The sequence below is a fragment of the Muntiacus reevesi genome, chromosome 15 (assembly GCF_963930625.1).
Source record: "Muntiacus reevesi chromosome 15, mMunRee1.1, whole genome shotgun sequence".
Classification (NCBI taxonomy): Eukaryota; Metazoa; Chordata; class Mammalia; order Artiodactyla; family Cervidae; genus Muntiacus; species Muntiacus reevesi.
Genome location: NC_089263.1, coordinates 51,592,421 through 51,613,677, shown reverse-complemented (window position 1 = coordinate 51,613,677; position 21,257 = coordinate 51,592,421). Strand labels below are relative to the sequence as shown.

The 21,257-nt window shown below is 37.5% G+C and overlaps 1 protein-coding gene across 4 annotated transcripts in view; it reads right to left on the bottom strand.

Annotated features, from left to right (window-relative positions):
* Positions 1-21,257, bottom strand: part of FANCM (FA complementation group M) — a 98,531-nt gene that overhangs the window by 66,436 nt on the left and 10,838 nt on the right. For all 4 annotated transcript variants that reach the window (XM_065906268.1, XM_065906270.1, XM_065906269.1 and 1 more), the window contains exons 5-11: positions 17,867-17,998; positions 15,386-15,518; positions 14,818-14,943; positions 14,217-14,303; positions 12,442-12,626; positions 7,003-7,209; positions 5,342-5,555 (exon numbers count right to left, since the gene is read on the bottom strand). In XM_065906268.1, coding sequence (XP_065762340.1) covers positions 5,342-5,555; positions 7,003-7,209; positions 12,442-12,626; positions 14,217-14,303; positions 14,818-14,943; positions 15,386-15,518; positions 17,867-17,998 — 1,084 coding nt within the window. The remainder of the gene's footprint in view (positions 1-5,341; positions 5,556-7,002; positions 7,210-12,441; positions 12,627-14,216; positions 14,304-14,817; positions 14,944-15,385; positions 15,519-17,866; positions 17,999-21,257) is intronic.

The window sequence follows — 21,257 nt, the reverse complement described above, 5'->3', positions numbered from 1 at the left end:
ATGTGGGGTGGGGTGGGATGACAGTTTAAAAAGGACAAAAAGACTTACTGTTTTAAAAAAAGACACGATAATATACTTTTAAAAAATGTATAGTAAGTTAATCCTTTATTATTTCCATAATCTTTATAAAGGAAAATAATCACCAACATGGAAAGGATTAAAAAATATTAAGCTGTAACTCTGGTCCCAATAAAGATGAGGGCAGAAAAAGAAATCAGAAACATACTGAATTTGAAATCAGGAAACTTCTGTCTTAGCTATTCTTAAATATTACATGAAAGATTTTGCAAATTAGGAGGTTTGAATTAGGTGATCTCTCAGGTCTTCTTCAGATCTAGCAATCTGAGGCACTAAGACTTGAAATAGAAACATATTTCCTTCTCCTAGTTGCATTAAATATATTCAGACCTCTAGCCTAAATGAATCATATACAAATATATAAAAGATGACATTTATACACACTATCTTATTAGCAAGATGAATCACTGACATTTGAAAAATCAGAGAAAATGGAAGAAGAAAAGCACTGAAAAATGTACATGAACTAGTTATGTAAGAAAGTCTTCCTCAGAGATCAATGCAAAGAAATAGAGGAAAACAAAGAAATAGAGGAAAACAAAGAAATAGAGGAAAGTCTAGAGATCTCTTCAGGAAAATTAGAGATACCAAGGGAACATTTCATGCAAAGATGGGCTCAATAAAGGACAGGAATGGTATGAACCTAACAGAAACAGAAGATATTAAGAAGAGGTGGCAAGAATACACAGAAGAACTACACAAAAAAGATCTTCACGACCCAGATAATCATGATGCTGTGATCACCAGTCTAGAGTCAGACATGCTGTAATGGGAAGTCAAGTGGGCTTTAGGAAGCATCACTACGAACAAAGCTAGTGGCGGTGATGGAATTCCAGTTGAGCTATTTCAAATCCTAAAAGATGATGCTGTGAAAGTGCTGCATTCAACATGCCAGCAAATTTTGAAAAGTCAGCAGTAGCCAAAGGACTGGCAAATGTCAGTTTTCATTCCAATCCCAAAGAAAGGCAATCCCAAATAATGTTCAAACTACCGCACAATTGTACTCATCTCACAATCTAGCAAAGTAATGCTCAAAATTGTCCAAGCCAGGCTTAAACAGTACATGAACCGTGAACTTACAGATGGATTTAGAAAAGGTAGAGGAACCAGAGATCAAATTGCCAACATCTGTTGGATCATCGAAAAAGGAAGAGAGTTCCATAAAAATATCTACTTCTGCTTTTATTGATTATGCCAAAGCCTTTGACTATGTGGACCACAACAAACTGTGGAAAATTCTTCAAGAGATGGGAATACCAGACCACCTGATCTGCCTCTTGAGAAATCTGTATGCAGTTCAGGAAGCAACAGTTAGAACTGGACATGGAACACACTGGTTCCAAATTGGGAAAGGAGTACCTCAAGGCTATATATTGTCACCCTGCTTATTTAACTTATATGCAGAGTACATCATGAGAAATGCTGGGCTGGAAGAAGCAAAAGCTGGAATCAAGATTGCCGGGAGAAATTTCAATAACCTTAGATATGCAGATGACACTACACTTAAGGCAGAAAGCGAAGAAGAACTAAAGAGCCTCTTAATGAAAGTGAAAGAGGAGAGTAAAAAAGTTGGCTTAAATCTCAACATTCAGAAAACTCAGATCATGGCATCTGATCTCATCACTTCATGGCAAATAGATGGGGAGACAGTGGAAACAGTGTCAGACTTTATCTTTTGGGCTCCAAAATCACTGCAGATGGTGACTGCAGCCATGAAATTAAAAGATGCTTGCTCCTTGGAAAGAAAGCTATGACTGACCTAGACAACATATTAAAAAGCAGAGACGTTACTTTGCCAACAAAGGTCCGTCTAGTCAAAGATATGGTTTTCCCAGTGGTCATGCATGGATGTGAGAGTTGGACTATAAAGAAAGCCGAGCACTGAAGAATTGATGCTTTTGAACTGTGGTGTTGGAGAAGACTCTTGAGAGTCCCTTGGACTGCAAGAAGATCCAACCAGTCCATCCTAAAGAAAATCAGTCCTGAATATTCATTGGAAGGACTGATGCTGAAGCTGAAACTCCAATCCTTTAGCCATCTGATGCAAAGAAGAGACTCATTTGAAAAGTCCGTGATGCTGGGAAAGATGGAAGGCGGGAGGAAAAGGGGACGAAAGAGGATGAGATGGATGGACAGCATCATTGACTCAATGGACATGCATTTGAGTAAACCTCGGGAGGTGGTGATGAACAGGGAGGCTTGGTATGCAGCAGTCCATGGGGTCACAAAGAGTCGGACACGACTGAGCGACTGAACTGAACTAGTAACATTCTTAGAAACAATTACTAAACATATGGTTAATTAACATCTATAAAAATTAAATGATCATTAAGAAAATGTATACCAATCTAACCAAGTTTTGATGATACTATTAGTTTAATAAATTCAAGAGAATTCAAATATATACTATCTTTTCATTTTTAACCATAATTTTGGCAAAGTCTTATAAAATGATAGGCATATTTCTCTTAAGTGAATTTGCATTAGGTTTAATAGCCATATCCACAAAACACTGATTAACGGCTCTGAGTTAAAGGAAAGAACATTAACAAATTTAACCAAGTCCAAAGAAGGTGTCCAGGAGGGGGAAGAATTCTGAAACTTTTCATAGTAATGAAAACCAGTGGAACAGTCAGCTGAACAAACTTAAGAGGTACTGTCTTCAAATGTATAAAAAAACTACTTCCTAGGTAACTCAAAGATCAAATCCATTTTTGTGTCTAGAAGCTGTGGGCAAAGAAAGTCACCTGCCATTTCACTAAATAAAGGATGTTGTTGGGGAGATCAAACATTAGCCATTGAAGCTGCCCCTGAGGGGGTTCAGAATGGAACAAAACAGAATACTTGCCCGAGGTAGTTAAGATGTATATCAAAGGAATAATTTCAGTGAGCTGAAACTCTTGCATCTTCCCATACATAAAAAAGCACTAAAATCATTAACTTGAGAGGTCTAGTTTTCTGAGATTAGCAGTAATCTTTTAACATTCAGTGACTGGGTTTTTTTTTTTCCAGCAAAAACTCCTATATATCTTGGCTCCCTACTTGCCTCTTTGGAACAGTCCCTAAAAGCTATCTGAGAGGCTTCCTTCCTGTGCTATAGTCCTCAGTAGTGCCCTGAATAAAACATAATTCTCAACTTTTAGGTTATGCATTTTTTCAGTTGACAAAGCCAAAACTTAATCAATGAAAAAAAGATAAAAGACATTTTTTTTCAACAAAAGAACTTCTTTTATATGGACTATCCACAATGGAATGAACTTTCATAAAAGAATACAATTTCTGTTAACAGAGATGTTCAAGTTGAGGCTTGATATACATTTGACATGAACACGGAAATAGCAACCCATTCCACTATTCTTGTCTGGGAAATCCCATGGACAGAGGAGGTTGGTGGGCTACAGTCCACGGCGTCTCAAGAGTCAGACACGATCTAGAGATTGAATACTCACACACACACACATTTAACAAGCATGGTACATGGAGAAGGAAATGGCAACCCACTCCAGTACTCTTGTCTGGAAAATCCCATGGACCGAGGAGCCTAGTAGGCTACAGTCCATGGGGTCGCAAAGTAGGACATGACTGAGAAACTTCATGTCACTTCATGGCAAAATGTCTTCTGTGAAACATGTTTATCTTAATTTCCATGAAACAACACTCCACAGTCTAATAAAACTTTTATCTACTGTACATACAAAACAACAACAACAAACAAACATGGTACAGAAAACATCCCTACCTTGGTAAGTAACTGGACCAGATGACCCCTGAGGTTTCCTCCAAAGTTTAGAATATATTTTATGATTCTTTAATATTTCAAGATATTTTCTTGATATCACCAAAATCTCTGCAATTCTTAAGCTAGTCCTCTCCTGACGATGCTCCCTGGCACCAAAGGATCAATATTTATTTCTCACTGGCTCAGTATCACCGGCTTAGTCTAACTTCTGGTTACACCACTATCTGGTGTAACAGTAAATAAAAAAAATTAAAAAAATTCTCCTTTGCAGAAATTCCCTCTGCTTCTCTGAAAGCAATTCCACAGATACTTATTAATATTCTCAAATTCTTTACTTAACTCTCTGATATGCATGCAAATGTTTGTAAAGGTAAAGCAAGTCTCCAGCCAGCTTTTCCACCAGAAATGATTTTCTTAAGGACCCAGGAGACATCTCTTTGAAACGTAAACATCGAGGAAGACAGTGTCCCTATCTCCCAGACACCTGGGGAGTTTAGCCTTGGCATCTTTCTCTGAGCTCTCCCTATCTGCTTGTCATAGAGACAGAAGTTTTATTGTTTCTTTGGATAAGTATTAGGTGCTCAGTTGTGTTCAACTGTTTGTGACACCATAGACTGTACCTTGCCAGACTCCTCTGTCCATGGAATTGTCCAGGCAAAAACACTGGAGTGGGTAGTCATTCCCTTCTCCAGGAGATCTTCCCAACCCATGGACTGAACCCAGATCTCCTCCGTTGCAGGCAGATTCCCTATTGTTTGAGGCACCAGGGAGGATGAGGATCAAGGCAACCAGCTAATGCAAGTGGCCATCTCAATTACTGGCTGAACTTGGAATGAACTATGAAAGAGCATGGGCTTCCTAGGTGGCTCTGAGCCAAGAATCCGCTTGCCGATGCAGGAGACGCAGGTTCGACCCCTGGGTCAGGAAGACCCTCCTGGAGAAGGAAAAGGCAACCTACTCCAGTATTCTTGCCCTGGAAATCCCAGAGGAGCCTGGCAGGGCTATAGTCATTGGGGTTGCAAAAGAGTCAAACACGACTTAGCAACTACAACAACAACAACAATGAAAGAACATAAAGCAAATGGTGCTGTCCTCTTATAAGAAGACAAGTTACTGTTAAAATCTTAAGAACATGATGTGAAGGATTAATACTGCTGAAATGAATAGGGTAGAATTTCCTTCTTTCTCTTAACTTAGTGGATTGCTTACAACACACGTTATAATATGGCTTAATGCTTATCCAATAATAAAACTATTTTCCTCTTTTCTACATTTTGTAAAGAGGATTCTCTGGAATTATATTTTTAGATTTTCCCAACACTGAGCTGCTTTCATCCTGTACTGCCAGTACCTCCGTCCCTTTGCCACATTTAATCATCTCTTTTCTACCCTTCTCAAAGTGAACACCTATAACATACTAGAATGTAAGTTGATTTTCTCACAGAAGAAATAGATCAATCCGTGATCTGCTAACAAATAACAGAAAAACAAATGCGTGTTTCAAATGCAAAAAACTGTATTTACCATTCCTATATGAAAAGATAGATGACTTTCGCTGCAAGTTTCGAGAAGGCTTCTCTGGTTCATAGACACCATGTGTGATGAACATCTTATGTAATTGTGGGTTGACTCCATCAGGAACCATTCGTGGACTTCCTTGGTAAAAATGGAGGACTTGCCTATTACCTGAAATAGCTTTATAAATACTTCTTTTGTTGCACTGACTTTGATTATAAGTCTGCAAGAAAAAAATAAATGCAAAATCATTTTATTTCTATAATAATCACCTAGCCATAGCAAGCAGTTATTATATCACCCTGTATATTCTAAACAGCAAATTAAACTCTGATCCACTTAAATACTTGAGGAACAGAATATATGTTGTTTTAAATTTAAAGCCTATTTAAGTCTTAATGAAAATCATTTCAAGATTATTATTATAAAGGCTTACCTTAGTAACTATATTGTACCAAGAAAGTCTTTTATTTAGTATCTTGCTATTTTTGAATAAGGTTAATATTTATATATATATAAGTATAAACTGCTTTTAAAAAAAATACTATTTTTTTATTTCAGCTTGTTACTTCATCTCTCTCTGTGTCAATTTTCTTTACTGTATACAACAAGAAAATCCCTAGTACTGCCCTGACAACGTTGTTGACATGATTTAAGTAAAACAATGCATTTGAAACATTTTCAACAGTGTCCAGTACAAAGTAGGTACTCATGAAATGTGGTCCATTATGACTATTTAACAGATAAGAAAACTAACACTTAAACAGAGGTTAAGTGAGTTGCCTAAGGTAACACCATTAGTTAGGACCCAATTCCACTCAGTGACAATACACAGACTTTTAAAAGGTGCCAGACATTTCATTTATTAGAATTACTTTGTAGATAAATTGGATGTTACATAAGAATACGCTACAATCACATAAAAAGTATTGGTGGAAAAAGAAATTCATTTTTCAGGATGATTTTCATAGGGTTTCTGAAACGCTTCAAATCAACTGTTTAAAACTATCGTCATTAATGAAAATTCCTTAATGTAAAATTATTTTAAAAATATTTACTTGGCCACAGAAATAGTCCCACTCAGTTACAAAAGTTAGGTAACACTTCAGTGTACATACAGAGAATAATATTATGTACAACAACATATTTAGAAAGGCCTGTCACCCAAGATTTATGAATATCACTTAATGCCTTTTCACTTAGAATAGACATTAGTAAATTTCCACAAAGGGTCAGAAAGTAAATATTTTAGGCTTTGCTGGCTAACATATTACTCCCAGTGCATATTCTTGGTTGGTTGGTGGGTAACTTGACTGATTTAGGCAACTCTTTAAAATGTAAAAAATATTCTCACTTCACTGTAGTTATTAATAAAACAACAACTAAACACAAAAAAACAAACCTTAGAAGCACGGTGAAATAGTCAGACAAGGTAATACTTGATTTTTGTATCTATGTGTTGCTAAATTAATACTGAAGTACAAAGTCTAGTCAAAAATGTTCCTAATTACAAGAAAAGAATAGGTAGTATTTAACACAAAGGGAAACAAAAATCAGTCACAATTACCTACACATAATTTGGACTTTGAATGTGAACAGACTGATTCCTGACTTTAGGCTCCGTTTCTCAAATTTCGACCGTCAGATTACGCTTCCCCAAGTCTACTTACACGTTCCTCTCGTCCTTCAGCGAGGATAACAACAATCCTGCCCTGGCGTTTGCGGCCAGTTCTACCCATTCGCTGTATAAGACGAATTGGGCTCTTCTGGGCATCAAAACATATTATAAGGTCAACTTCTCCAATATCCAAACCTTCTTCACCAACGCAAGTAGACACCAATGTATTGTAACCACCACTACGAAATTGTTTCACTACCTAAAATTAAAATTTAAAAATAATTAGATGCAACTAGAAGAGAATTGCAGATCAAAGCATACTTTTTTCATTTGCCCCTGCAATCAGATTAAAAATCAGCACCCAAAATACTACCAAATAGGAAAAGAAGCGGCAAAATGGCAATTAAACCAAGAGAGACAATGGTACAGTGCAAAGCACAGTCCCAATTCCTTTGCTTTAATGATGGTTATGATTCCAAAAGGTTCTTCTAACCATTTATGCATGAGTGAGAAAGCACAGATTTTATTTTTAACATCACTAAAAAGGGGGCAGAGCATGCAAATGGCCCCAGAGCACTTACTACTAAATTTATTGTCAGTCAATTTTAGAATAATAGTAAGTTTAATAATTAAACTATGTTTTATTACTTCTAGAATTCATATTTTTAAATAGAAACAGAATCACAGCTGTAGAGAATAGACTGGTGGCTGTCAAGGGGGAAGGGGCTGGGGAAGGGATCAAGTTGGGGGTTGGGGTTAGCAGATAAAAATTTCTGTATGTAGAATGGACAAACAAGTTCCCACTGTATAGCACAGAGAACTATATTCAATATCCTATGATAAGCCACAATGGAAAACAATATTTACAAAAAGAATGTATGCGTATGTGTAACTGAATCCCCTAGCTGTAGAGCAGTCATTCACACAGCATTGTATAAATCAACTATACTTCAGTAACAACATTTTTAGTTAAAAATACAATTTATATTTTACTTTTTACACTGCTATTCCAGTGAAGGGTAGCAGAATATGGCAGCCCAAATATGACTGCAGGAGTTTAGATCATGCTGCCCCAGCCTATGCTGCTTTTGGTATACTGATTACTTTTGAGTTAAAGGCACTCAAAACAAAATCAAGTGCAGTTTCTCTGGCCACTTACCTGCCTAAAACCAGATTTTCCAGAAGGAACTCAACTGTCATAAATCCCTTCCCCAGGAGTTTCATCAACCAGGGAAAACCAACTAAGCAAGAGACTGAAAGTCCACACCATATCCAAACAAACTTCATCACAATCCATCACTCATACTTCCCATCTTTTAAATCCCCATTCATCTTCCCTGGAAATCATTTACTCTCCTTTGTGCATCCCACTCCTCTTTCCCCATAAGATGCTATTTAAATATGAATTCTAAGCCACTTAAGGGAGTTTCTCATTTTTCCCTCGGTATTTTCCCACGCATACATGAAGTACACGTTTGTTTGTTTTTTATTTATATTGCTTTTCAGCTTTTATTTATATTGCTTTTCTCTAGATGAGGTGAGCAGGGGCTACCCTCCAGTTGCGGAACTTGGGCTTCTCATCGTGGTAGCTTCTCTTGATGGGGACCACAAGCTCTAGGTGCACGGGCTTCAGTAGTGAGGACTCCCTGGCTCTAGAGCTCAGACTCAAAAGCTGTGGTTCCTGGGCTTAGCTGCACCATGGCATGTCGGATTTTCCCAGACCAGGGACTGAACCCAAGACTGAATCTCTTGCATTGCCAGGTGGATTCTTTACCACTGAGCAACCAGGGAAGCCCAGTATACATTTGTTAATAAGCTTCAGTTTGTTTTTCTCTTGTAAATCTGTCTTTTATTACAGAGGTCACACCTAAGAACTCAGAAGGGTAGAGGGAAAATTATTTTTTCTTCTCTTCACCAGGATTCCGTGATCAAGTTACGAGAACTACACTAGTATGACAATGAGTTAATGAAAAAGTCAAAGTCAATTCCTTTATCTCAGATCCCACTCTAATTTGTTAGTAAGTCCTGTCAACTTGACCGTCAAAATATATCCATAATCGAATCATTTCTAACAAACTTCCCTGCTTCCACACAGTCCAAGCCACCATTATCTTACCTTGAGGATTATTGTAATGTCTTCCAGTTGGTCTTCCTATTTCCACCCTTAGCCTCTACAGTTTATTCTTAAGACAGCAGCCAGTGTGATTCTTTTAAAATATCAGCCAGGCCATGACCCTCCTCTGCTCTAAATTCTATAAAGGCTTCTGCTCGTCTCACTCAGAGAAAAAGCCAGTCATTAAAACAGAAATGACCTACAAGATCCTAAAAAACCTGGCCCCCCACTTCCTCTGTGACTTCATCACATGTTTACTTAAACAGACTTCTTTGAGGGGAGTGGAGACTGGTATAAGAAGGATGTAAACAGTAGGAGTCCTCATCTTTTCATGTTAACAGAATCAAGAAGGAATCTTCGAAAACGAATTAAAGACATACCTAATTGTCAGAGACTGCTCAAGTGAAGACTTATAGCTAATCTGCAAAACCCTGTACACAGTTTAAAAAAAAAGTAATAGTCTGAAATTTCCCCCAAAACACAGCACAGCACTCAGAAAACTTATGACCGATATTCAGCGCATGCGGCTGCCTTAAATACCATCATGGTTTCTTTTCTCTGACCACATTTTGAAGATTTTTAAATAAAAGAAAAAAGTGATACAATCATTATTTGTTTGGAATAAATAACTAAAATGACTTAAGATAAATAAATAGTAAACATTTATTGAAGGTTCTGTTGAACGATTTCACTTAATGTTTACAATAGCTCTATGGAGTGTGTTTACAGATAATGAAAACTGAGGCACAGGAAGTAAAAGTATTTGTCAGTGGAAAAGCCAGGACTCCAATCTATATAGTGTGATTCCAGAGCCTTTCTTCTCAAATGTGCTTAAAAATTTTCAAAATCACAAAAAACACTTTTTTTTGGTCTTTCAAAATATGCCTCAGTTCAGTCACTCAGTCGGGTCTGACTCTTTGCAACCCCACAGACTGCAGCACGCCAGGTCTCCCTGTCCCATCACAAACTCCCAGAGTTTACTCAAACTCTCATCCATCGAGTCGGTGATGCCATCCAACCATCTCATTCTCTGTCGTCCCCTTCTCTTCCCTACTTCATCTTTCCCAGCATCAGGTTTCTTCCAGTAAGTCAGCTCTTCACATCAGGTGGCCAAAGTATTGGAGTTTCAGCTTCAACATCAGTCCTTCCAATGAACATTCAGCACTGATTTCCTTTAGGATGGACTGGTTGGATCTCCTTGCTGTCCAAGGGACTCTCAAGAGTCTTCTCCAACACCACAGTTCAACAGCATCAATTCTCCAGTGCTCGGCTTTCTTTATAGTCCAAGTCTCACATCCATACATGACTACTGGAAAAACCTTGGCTTTGACTAGATGGACCTTTGTTGGCAAAGTAATGTCTCTGCTTTTTAATATGCTGTTTAGGTTGGTCATAACTTTTTGTCCAAGGAACAAGCATCATCTAATTTCATGGTTGCAGTCACCATCTGCAGTGATTTTTTGAGCCCCCAAAAATAAAGTCTGTCATTGCTTCCACTATTTCCCCATCTATTTGCCATGAAGTGATGGGACCAGATGCCATGATCTTAGTTTTCTGAATGATGAGCTGCAAGCCAACTTTTTCACTCTCCTCTTTCACGTTCATCAAGATCAAGGGGCTCCTTAGTTCTTCTTTGCTTTCTGCCATAAGGGTGGTGTCATATGCATATATGAGGTTAGCGTTTCTCATGATGTACTCTGCATATAAGTTAAATAAGCAGAGTGACAATATATACCCTTGATGTACTCCTTTCTTATTTGGAACCAATCTTTTGTTCCATGGCCAGTTCTTTTTTTTTTTTTGGCCAGTTCTAATTGTTGCTTCCTGACCTGCATACAGATTTCTCAGGAGGCAGGTCAGGTGGTCTGGTATTCCCATCTCTTGAAGAATTTTCCACAGTTTGCAGTGATCCACACAGTCAAAGGCTTAGGTACAGTCAATAACGCATAAGTAGATGACTTTCTGGAACTCTCTTGCTTTTTTGATAATCCAATGTATGTTGGCTATTTGACCTCTGGTTCCTCTGCCTTTTCTAAATCCAGCTTGAACATCTGAAGTTCATGGTTCACATACTGTTGAAGTCTGGCTTGGAGAACTTTGAGCATTACTTTGCTAGTGTGTAAGATGTCCTTTTCAATATAGGGGACTGGAATGCAAAAGTAGGAAGTCAAGAAATACCTGGAGTAACAGGCAAATTTGGCCTTGGAGTACAGAATGAAGCAGGGCAAAGGCTAATAAAGTTTTGCCAAGAGAATGCACTGGTTGTAGCAAACATCCACCTTCAATAACACATGAGAAGACTATACACATGGACATCATCAGATGGTCAATACCAAAATCAGACTGACTATATTCTTTGCAGCCAAAGGTGGAGAAACTCTATACAGTCAGCGCAAACAAGACCGGAAGCAGACTGTGGCTCAGATCATGAACTCCTTATTGCCAAACTCAGACATAAATTGAAGAAAATAGGGATAACCACTAGACCATTCAGGTATGACCTAAATCAAATTCCTTATGATTATACAGTGAAAGTGACAAAAAGATTCATGGGTTTAGATCTGATAGAGTGCCTGAAGAACTATGGACGGAGGTTCGTGACGTTTTACAGGAGGCAGGGATCAAGACCATCCCCAAGGAAAAGAAATGCAAAAAGACAAAGTGGTTGGCTGTGAAAAGAAGAGAAGCGAAAAACAGGAGAAAAGGAAAGATATACCCATTCAAATGCAGAGTTCCAAAGAATAGCAAGGAGAGATAAGAAAGCCTTCCTTGGTGATCAATGCAAAGAAAGAGAGGAAAACAACAGAATGGGAAAGACTAGAGATCTCTTCAAGAAAATTAGAGATACCAAGGGAACATCATGCAAAGATGGGCACAATAAAGGACAGAAATGGTATGGACCTAACAGAAGCAGATGATATTAAGAAGAGGTGGCAAGAATACACAGAAGAACTGTACAAAAAAGATCTTCACAACCCAGATAATCATGATGCTGTGATTACCAATCTAGAGCCAGACATGCTATAATGCGAAGTCAAGTGGGCCTTAGGAAGCATCACTACAAACAAAGCTAGTGGAGGTGATAGAATACCAGTTGAGCTATTTCAAATCCTAAAAGATGATGCTGTGAAAGTGCTGCACTCAATATGCCAGCAAATTTTGAAAACTCAGCAGTGGCCACAGGACTGGAAAAGGTCAGTTTTCATTCCAATCCCAAAGAAAGGCAATGCCAAATATGCCTAGATTTATTTATATATTTACTATAAAATTATTTTTAAGCTATAGCCAACCCAGTAGTGAGCTAAAATGAAAAAAAATGGCATAAGTGCAAAGCTAATCAATTTTATTTTTATATTCATTAACTCAAAAAATAATTACCTCCAGTTGCTCCTTCTGGGTAAAACCCTTCATGCTTTTTCCTGAGGCATGGCCAACAAAAGTCATTACTCTAATAATTGGCTGATGTGGCAAAAGCATTTCTGCAATTTCTTGAACACTATCTCGAAACGAAGAGAAGATCATAACTCTGGTCTCATCACATTTCTTATCAGATGTTTTTCGAGCTGTATAACAAAAAAATATTTTAACTACAACTTTAAAAAAAAGCATTTAGATAATTCAAAAGGAAACAAACCTGAAACTATATACCAGTGAGTGACAACTGACAGTTCTTTCAAAAAAGTAATTTAAACCATCTTAAACCTTTGCCAGTTTTCCTTCTACCTTTTCTAGTCATCTTAAACCTGGCTCCTTATCTCTCACTGGCTATGGTAAAATAAAACCCAAAACCAATCAAATAAAAATTACCATTTGATCAGTCCTTCAATTTATGCGTGATGCTTCTCATGTCTCTTTACCTTCTAAACCAGAAGCACAGGTCTGCAGAGCGTCATTGATTCTGTAAAATTTCCCTTTCCTTTCTGCTTCTCTAGGCACTGTCTTAACCCAGGTCACGGTACTCTCTCCCTGAATTATCGATGCTTTCAAATTCTCCAAAGAAAACTGCAGAATATACCCTACATGCAGCCACAAGCTGCTCCCACTGTCTCTGTGAGTGGGAGGAGCAGAATGCACCAATAACACTTGATTCTGAGGCTGGATCACTTAGTCTCTAGGCAGTGTGTGACCATGGCGGTGATTTAACCTCTTTCATTTAATCCTTTTAAGCTTTAGTTTCTTAATATCTAAAATGGATTGAGATGATGATGAAATAGTAAATATAAAGTATGCAGACTTGAGTATAGCAACTGGTTAATAATTGCAAGCTGTGGGGGGGGACTCTGACAATCCTTCTGAAACATGATTCATATTACATTAATCACGTGTGTGCCAGGGACTCCACTCTGCATTTTATATATTAACTCACTCAATCTTCATAACAATCATATGAATTAAATGACTTAATACACATAAAGCTAATATTTGATATCTAAGGAAAAAGAAGCAGGTGCAGTTGTAAGGAAAATTATTTCAGCTAAATTCCAGAAACAGTGACAGCCTTTATTTTTTCAGGCTCCCAAATCACTGCAGATGATGACTGTAGCCATGAAATTAAAAGATGCTTGCTCCTTGGAAGAAAAGTTATGACCAACCTAAACAGCATATTAAAAAGCAGAGACATTACTTTGCCAACAAAGGTCTGTCTAGTGAAAGATATGGTTTTTCCAGTAGTCATGTATGGATGTGAGAGTTGGACTATAAAGATAGCCGAGCACTGAAGAATTGATGCTTTTGAACTATGGTGTTGGAGAAGACTCCTGAGATTCCCTTAGACTGCAAGGAGAAGGGGATGACTGAGGATGAGATCGTTGGATGGCATGGAGGCCTGGCGTGCTGCAATCCATGGAGCTGCTAAGAGTCAGACATAACTGAGCAACTGAACTGAACTGAATATTATATATTGTTTTTAATATCTGCTTCCCTTATACTGTCTTAGGCTGACTTTTCTTTTTCACATAACACCCTATTGTTAACATGTCTATAATCTCCCTGGTCTGTATGCTGCCAAAATTTCTAAGTTTTGTTTTACGTTCACAATCCAGAATAATTAAAAGCTCATCTTCTCCATAAGAAATGTTAGCAAAAACGAACAAATCAGAGTTTTAGCTTTTTCATAACTTTGCCTTGCCTCGAGGATATTAAATATGACCTACCATTCCATGACTTGAAGTGTTCAACTACAACTTCTTCTAATTTCTTTAATTTTGGATGACTATAGCAGAACTTTTTATCTTTACCTCCTGGGAAAAAAACAAACAAAAAACTTTTCTGTATTTTTTTCATATTGTTACATTCATGTATTTTAATTAGCCTTTTCAAAATGGATTTCTTAAAACTCATTTTAAAAAATTTATTTAAACAGTAACTGGCACCTGGGTAGCACATAAACCTTACTGTAAAGTAAACTTTGAATTGTTATGAAAATTTCATTCTGAGAAATAATCCAAATAGGAATAAGCAGAAAAGTAGAAGGAAAAGCTCACATTTATTTAAGCTACAATTGGTATTTGGTAGTTCTGAGAATTTTCACTACCAGTAACAACTCCTACTAACTTCATTATATGTTTAAAGTTCATGAACTGCTTGAATATATATGTATCCTAAGTTGAAAAATAAAGTCTTTTATGTTTAATGGCTCTATTGTTTCAAGAAATATAAGTAGGTATAAATAGACATGTAGATCAATGGAGCTTAATTTTAAAATTAACCTTGATAAAGAAGAAACAATATAAAATTTTAAAAGAAAAAACAGACCTTTCTGGATAACAGAAACACCATTTGTTGAAGTACTACGTGTATGTGCAAACATGCTCTCTAGATGATCATAAAGTTTCATGAAGTCCTCGTTTCGGCTAAGTTCATTTTTCGCCCGAGTCATTCCTTCAGAAATTAAGAAAATATTTTCCCATTAAATTTAATAGCAAACTAATCAAATGCATTAGTTATTTAAAAGAAATTACAATTCAGCAATGAATGCAAGTTTTTCAAATTTAAAAATGAAAACCAGCAACTTCTTCCATTTCCACATTCACATTTGTATTAATGAATGGCTTCCTTTTTTTCCAGCAATTTATCAAAAATCAAACATGGTTTAGGATGTTTTTTAATCTTAGACTTCCCAGTTTCCAAAACTGTGAGAAATATATGTCCGTTGTTTAAGCAAAATAAAACGAAGAAGAAAATAAGAAAAAAATCTGTTATATAACTATTTCATTGTTTTTTTAAAATAAAGTCCCTTAGGTAATCTAAACTGTTCACTATACATATCATTAACCAAAATAATATATGTCATCACTTCTTTAAATAATTCCATATAATTTACCTTTAGTTCCATCCATAATTCCACAGAGGAAGAAATATAATGATCTCATTCCCATTTGCTGCAATAATTCATAACCATGATATAAACTAATACAAATAGCAAACTCTCCCTCGATTATGCCTTGCTGCATTCCCTAAAAAACAAACAAACAAACAAAAAAACATGTATCAAATTTGTCCAGAGAAACAAATGAAGATACATGTAGCATGCAGAACTTATTGGTTCTACTGAATGTCCTGTGATGTTGCTAAGGAAAGGTGTCAGTGTATTTTCTATATAATAGCTAGCTGCCCCTTCACTTAATTCAACAGGAAACTTACATTTTAAAGAGAATAAATGAAGGGGTGAATATTTACCACATGCTGCTATTCTTTACAGGTACATTACTAGCAGTATATAACTTCATTTGGTCTTTCAAAACAATTTAAGAAGCATCTACTATTTGCTAAGCACTGAGACAGACATTTGGGATACAAGGGAAAATAAAACAGATATGGGCCTATCCATATGGTTTCTGACATCGGGACACATATTTAATCAAACTCTTTAACACTAACATTTAAAACCAAGTACACATGCCACAGTGACATCTGACACTGAGCATCAGACAGTGTTACAAGAACACTACTTATACAAGCCTGGCAGTCTTAATACCTAGGAGGAAGGTACCACTGCCATGCCCGTTGAGAGATGCAGAAGCTCCTACAGGTGGCAAGGAGCAGAGCCACAATCTGCACCAGGAACTCTGGCCCAGTATCGTTGTGCTTCTACCCACTACTCTCAAGGAAAAGTGAAATTCGTATTCCTTTTATGGGAGCATAGGTGGGTATATCTATATGATAAGACACCTTTAAAGGAGACCACTGAGAATGTATTTTAATCATTTTCCTTTATTAGAGATGAGGAATATTATTCAATATCTTACATTTTTACAGTTACACTCATTTTAAATGTTTTTAGGATAGTGATAAATGTTCTAAAATGGCACCTTAATTACCTAAAAGGATAAAACAATATCATCAGTGGATCAAGTTCAACAGGTTTAGATTTATGATTTAAAAGTTCAGTGAAACTTTAACTCCTAGAATAAACTTTAAACACTTTATTAAAGTTTAAAATGGTGGTGGTTTAGTCGCTAAGTCATGTCTGACTCTTGTGACCCCATGGACTATAGCCCACCAGCCTGTCCATGAGATTTTCCAGGCAAGAATACCAGAATGGACTGCCATTTCCTTCTCCAGGGGATCTTCCTGACCCAGGAACTGAACCCAGGTCTCCTGCATTGCAGGCAGATTCTTTACTGACTGAGCTATGATTGCAGTGTATTATTTTAAACTCTTTAAAAAGTAAAAGTTTAAAATAATACACTGCAATTGCACAGAAGACTTCCTTTGTGGTTCCCCAGATACTAGAGAATAAAGTCCTTACTTCTAGCGTAACATTTAAAGCTACTCCCAGGCAGTCACAAACTAGAGTAACTAACATATCTAACTTCCTCAATCCTTTACCTCAGTCCAATCAGCCTGCTCGCTGTCTCCCTCATCCCTTTACTCAATTGCCTTGTTCTTTTGCAGATGCATTCTCTCAGTTCCAAGAATGACTCAGTGCCTTTTTGTGCTTGTGAGTATCTCTTCTGATTTTGGACCTAACTTGATGGCTCTGTTCCCTATCCATCTATTTTTTTCCCCAAAGAAGATTAACAACATGAAGTTTACTACAATGCATACTCTGACCTCAGTAAGGAGAATTAAGACTAAATGCCAGAGGTCTAAGAGTCAGTTAAGATCTACCTTCTTATGGCCCTTCTTTGACTTTGCAGAACAGAAGTGAACTGAAAGATCAATTTTAAAAGTTACAAGATAGGGACTTCCCTAGTGGTTCAGTGGTTTGGAGTCCTTCTTGGAATGCAGAAGAGGTGGGTTTGCTCCCAGGTCAGGGAGATAGAATCTCACAAGATGCGGGGCAACTAGGCCCATGGCCACAACTACTGAGCCCACAAGCTTTGCATACCATGTGCCACAACTAAGATCTGACACAGCCAAATAAGTAAATAAATTTTAAATAATGTTATAAGGTTAAATTTGTCTTAATTCACATTATCAAACTGTGTTCCTGCTAGATTTTTTTGATGCTTTATAAACTGCGTAAATATTGGGGCTTCCATTGTGGCTCAGCTGGTAAAGAATCCGCCTGCAATGAGGAAGACCTGGGTTTGATCCCTGAGTTGGGAAGATCCCCAGAAGAAGGGAAAGGCTACCTACACTATTATTCTGGCCTGGAGAATTCCATGGACTGTATAGTCCAAGGGGCTGCAAAGAGTCAGACATGACTGAGCGACCTTCACTTCACTATAAACTATACAAATCATACCTGAATTCTTGATGAACTAATATACATAAAAAACCAATCATTATTTACATTTCATCCTTGCTTTGAGTAAGAACTTAAGTCTATCATCAAAATTTATTTTAAAATACCTACCACAATATTTGGAGATGGGTTTTTCCTAAATTGATCTCTTGCAAGAATTATCTGGTATTTTGTTAGATTGGGAATATCTTTTCTCATCAAAACATTCCTCTGAATCAAAGAACTGGCAAATGCTTCCAAAACCTGCAAGTTTCAAAGAAACTTAGTTTTTGTTTTAAAATCCTTTTTCAAATACAATCATTTCTTCACATAGTAAAATAGTTATATATATTAAATTATATACTAGTCTTAAAATGCAAACTTCAAGTAAACACAGAAGAGATGATAAAATTTTAAAGTACTTGACATTTATCCCCAGATAATATCCATATGAGAGTCAGCAGAATCAATTATTAGATTCAATTATAATTTAAGAACATATGTGTTTAGCTGTTTTATTTCTTAACTCTCCTCCCCTTTCCCTAACCTAAGCACAATGAAAGGAGGGCCTTGATTTTTTTATTCTGTCACATCGTCAGTGCCCAGAACAAGTCTGATAAATATCTGCGGAGTGATGATAAAGTCAAAATGGCCTTGAATACCTTTAATTTCATTCACTGATTCATTCTTTCAAAAATATTCATTAAGCATATACTAGATGCTAGGGATATTGTGGCTGAGACAAATGAATTTCTGCTTTCATAAAGTTTACATTCAATAGAGGGAAGAAAGGAATAAAGAAATAAAGTAGAGAATTTCAATTATGACAAATGTATTCAAGAACTTAAAACATAGTAATACTGTATGAGGGGAAGGGGGTTACTATAATATAAGGTGGATAAAGATGGTTTCTTTCTATTTTTTTTGCAGTAGGGCTGAGAGCAGCAGCGAGGAGGACACGGCAACCCACTCCAGTATGCCTGCCTGGAGAACCTCACGGACAGAGAAGCCTGGTGGGCTACAGTCCATGGGGTCGCAAAGAGTCGGACACGACTGAAGCGACTTAGCACTGGGAGCAGCAGCAACCATGCTGCCAGGATCCCCTGCCTCATCCCTGTGTCTGGCCCCAGGATGTAAAGGATTGGGTCCTTGGATTTTGAGCTGCAGGAAAGGTGGTGACCTGGGCTGGTCAAGTGACAGAGCTTGCTGCTGCATGGGTAACAGCAGTAATGCTCTCAGGGGAGAGCTGGGCATCCAGGCTCCCACAGCCCGCCCCGTGTTCACGCCACCAAAGACAGTTTCTTTTAAGAGGTAATACTTGACAGCAGAATGATAAGTAGGTCTAGCACAAGAAGTTCTAAAGACACAGCAATCTAGGCAGAGGAAACAGCAGAGAAAAGGTCCTGAGCTTGATTTCACAGTGACGGTAAAAAGGGCTCTCCAGATGAAGACGGACTATAGCAATATGCAATTAACCATTCAAATTTGTACCTATGTTTTACTTCCTAAAATACAACTATTTTAGTACATTTCAATCTCTCCTCTCTTCCAGCTTTGCTGATCACACCTGTTGCCTAAAGAAGCAATCTTAAAATTATTAACACTTAGAAGTTCGTTACAAGTAATTTAGAAACAAAAATCAAACCATATTTTTATAAAATTTCTCTTTAAGATGTATTAAAGGTTAAATGATAGAAGAACATGTTGTTTACTTATTCCTGAATAACAATCTGATTCAAAATACCATAGATTAAAACAACCATTTTATTTGCTCTTGATAATTTTTCTGCAGGAAAGAATTCAAGCGGGTCACAGAGAGGGCCTAGAAGGGATGACAACACAGTAACAACAAGCATATCTAGTTCCCACGTCTTGGTGTTTAAACACAACTCTTTCATTAAAGGTACAAGGATTCCTTGGAGAAATGGCTGATTCCACAGCTGGGACAGAACAACAACTAAATGACTATAAAATATCTTGTAATGCCAGAAAGTGAGGAAGTAGGTCTCCCTTGTAGGGGAGGAAACAGCAACCCACTCCAGTATTCTTACCTGGAGAATCCCATGGATAGAGGAGCCTGGTGGGTTACAGCCCACGGGGTCGCAAAGAGTTGGACAAGACTGAGCAACTAAACAACAGGCCTCCTCTGATGACCCCTTGCTAAAAAAGCATATGTCTAAAGGGCACAGGAGCCATCTTAAAAGAGCTCCTAATGGCCACAGCTGGAACAATCTGAGCAATAAAAGTAATAATGATAGTACAGCACTTAACCCACAAGAGAAAATAATTATCCATTAGTAAAAAAATTATCCACATTAATATAAAGAATTGAAAAAATAAACAGGGGAGGAGAAACAGCTCTTCATTATACAGGCATTCAAATTAACAAATGCCAAAAAAAAAAAAAAATGAGGGAAACAAGAAACAATGACTAGGCAAATACACAAGTAACTGTTGGAGGCAAGAACTATCATATTTTAAAGTTAGTGAACAAAATATTTTGAGAAACAAGATATATTTGCATAGTCTCAAAGTATCTCCCCACTGGAACTCTCCATACTAATTTTGCAAATTCCCTTAACATCTAAAATTATTGCAAAACAAAATATTAAAAATCAAAAAGAAATCTGTCAGGGCACTGCAGTGACAGTCTGTCTCTGCTCCTGATGTCTGGAGCCTCAGATGGCTTGGGGCTAGCTGAAACAGGCCAACTGGGACCACATGTCTGCACTCTCACTTCCACTATCTACTGGCTTCTTTCTTTTGAGGCTCACCATGGCTCAGGGTTCATCACATTCTATAGGTCAGAGTCAGCAGAGAGCTGGCCTACATTCTAGGGAAAGAGAAATGTACCTTGCCCCTCAATGGAAAGAAATCTGTAGCCATCTTTAATCCACAGCAATAAGGATATGAAAACAAGGTATTCTCCTAGCATGACAGCAATCATGAACCTTAGAAAACTGTTACCCCAAATTTCTGCCATTGAAAGTGTTAACTGTCCAAGCAGTTCCTCTTACAGCTCCAGCACTGACACTTGCACCAGATAATTCTTTGTTATTGGGGGGCTTCCTGTCCACTGTGGGATGTCAAGTAGCATGCCTGGCCTCTGTACACTGGATGCCCGTAGCAAGTCTACACCCCACTCCCCCTAGTTAGTAGAACAACCAAAGATGTGTCAAGACATTGCCAAAGGCCACCAAGTAGGTAAGACAGTTGAGAAACACTGCTGTACAGGGACCAGGGATTGAAAGATATTTCCTTACAAGGAAACTTCCAATTGAATCTGGATACGTGTTTTGAGCGTGTTCACATGTGAAAATTCACTCAGCACACTTACATTTTGTGTACTCTGCCGTCCACAGATTTGGTGGGGGAGGGATAAACTTCAATTAAAAGGCTTATTTAAGAAATATAAACTATAAGCCTATTACTGGCTTTAGAAACGGTCCATCATTATATATTTCCTCTTTAACTCACAGTCTGCCAGCACAAATAGAACATGGTGCTCATACTAAAAATCTTA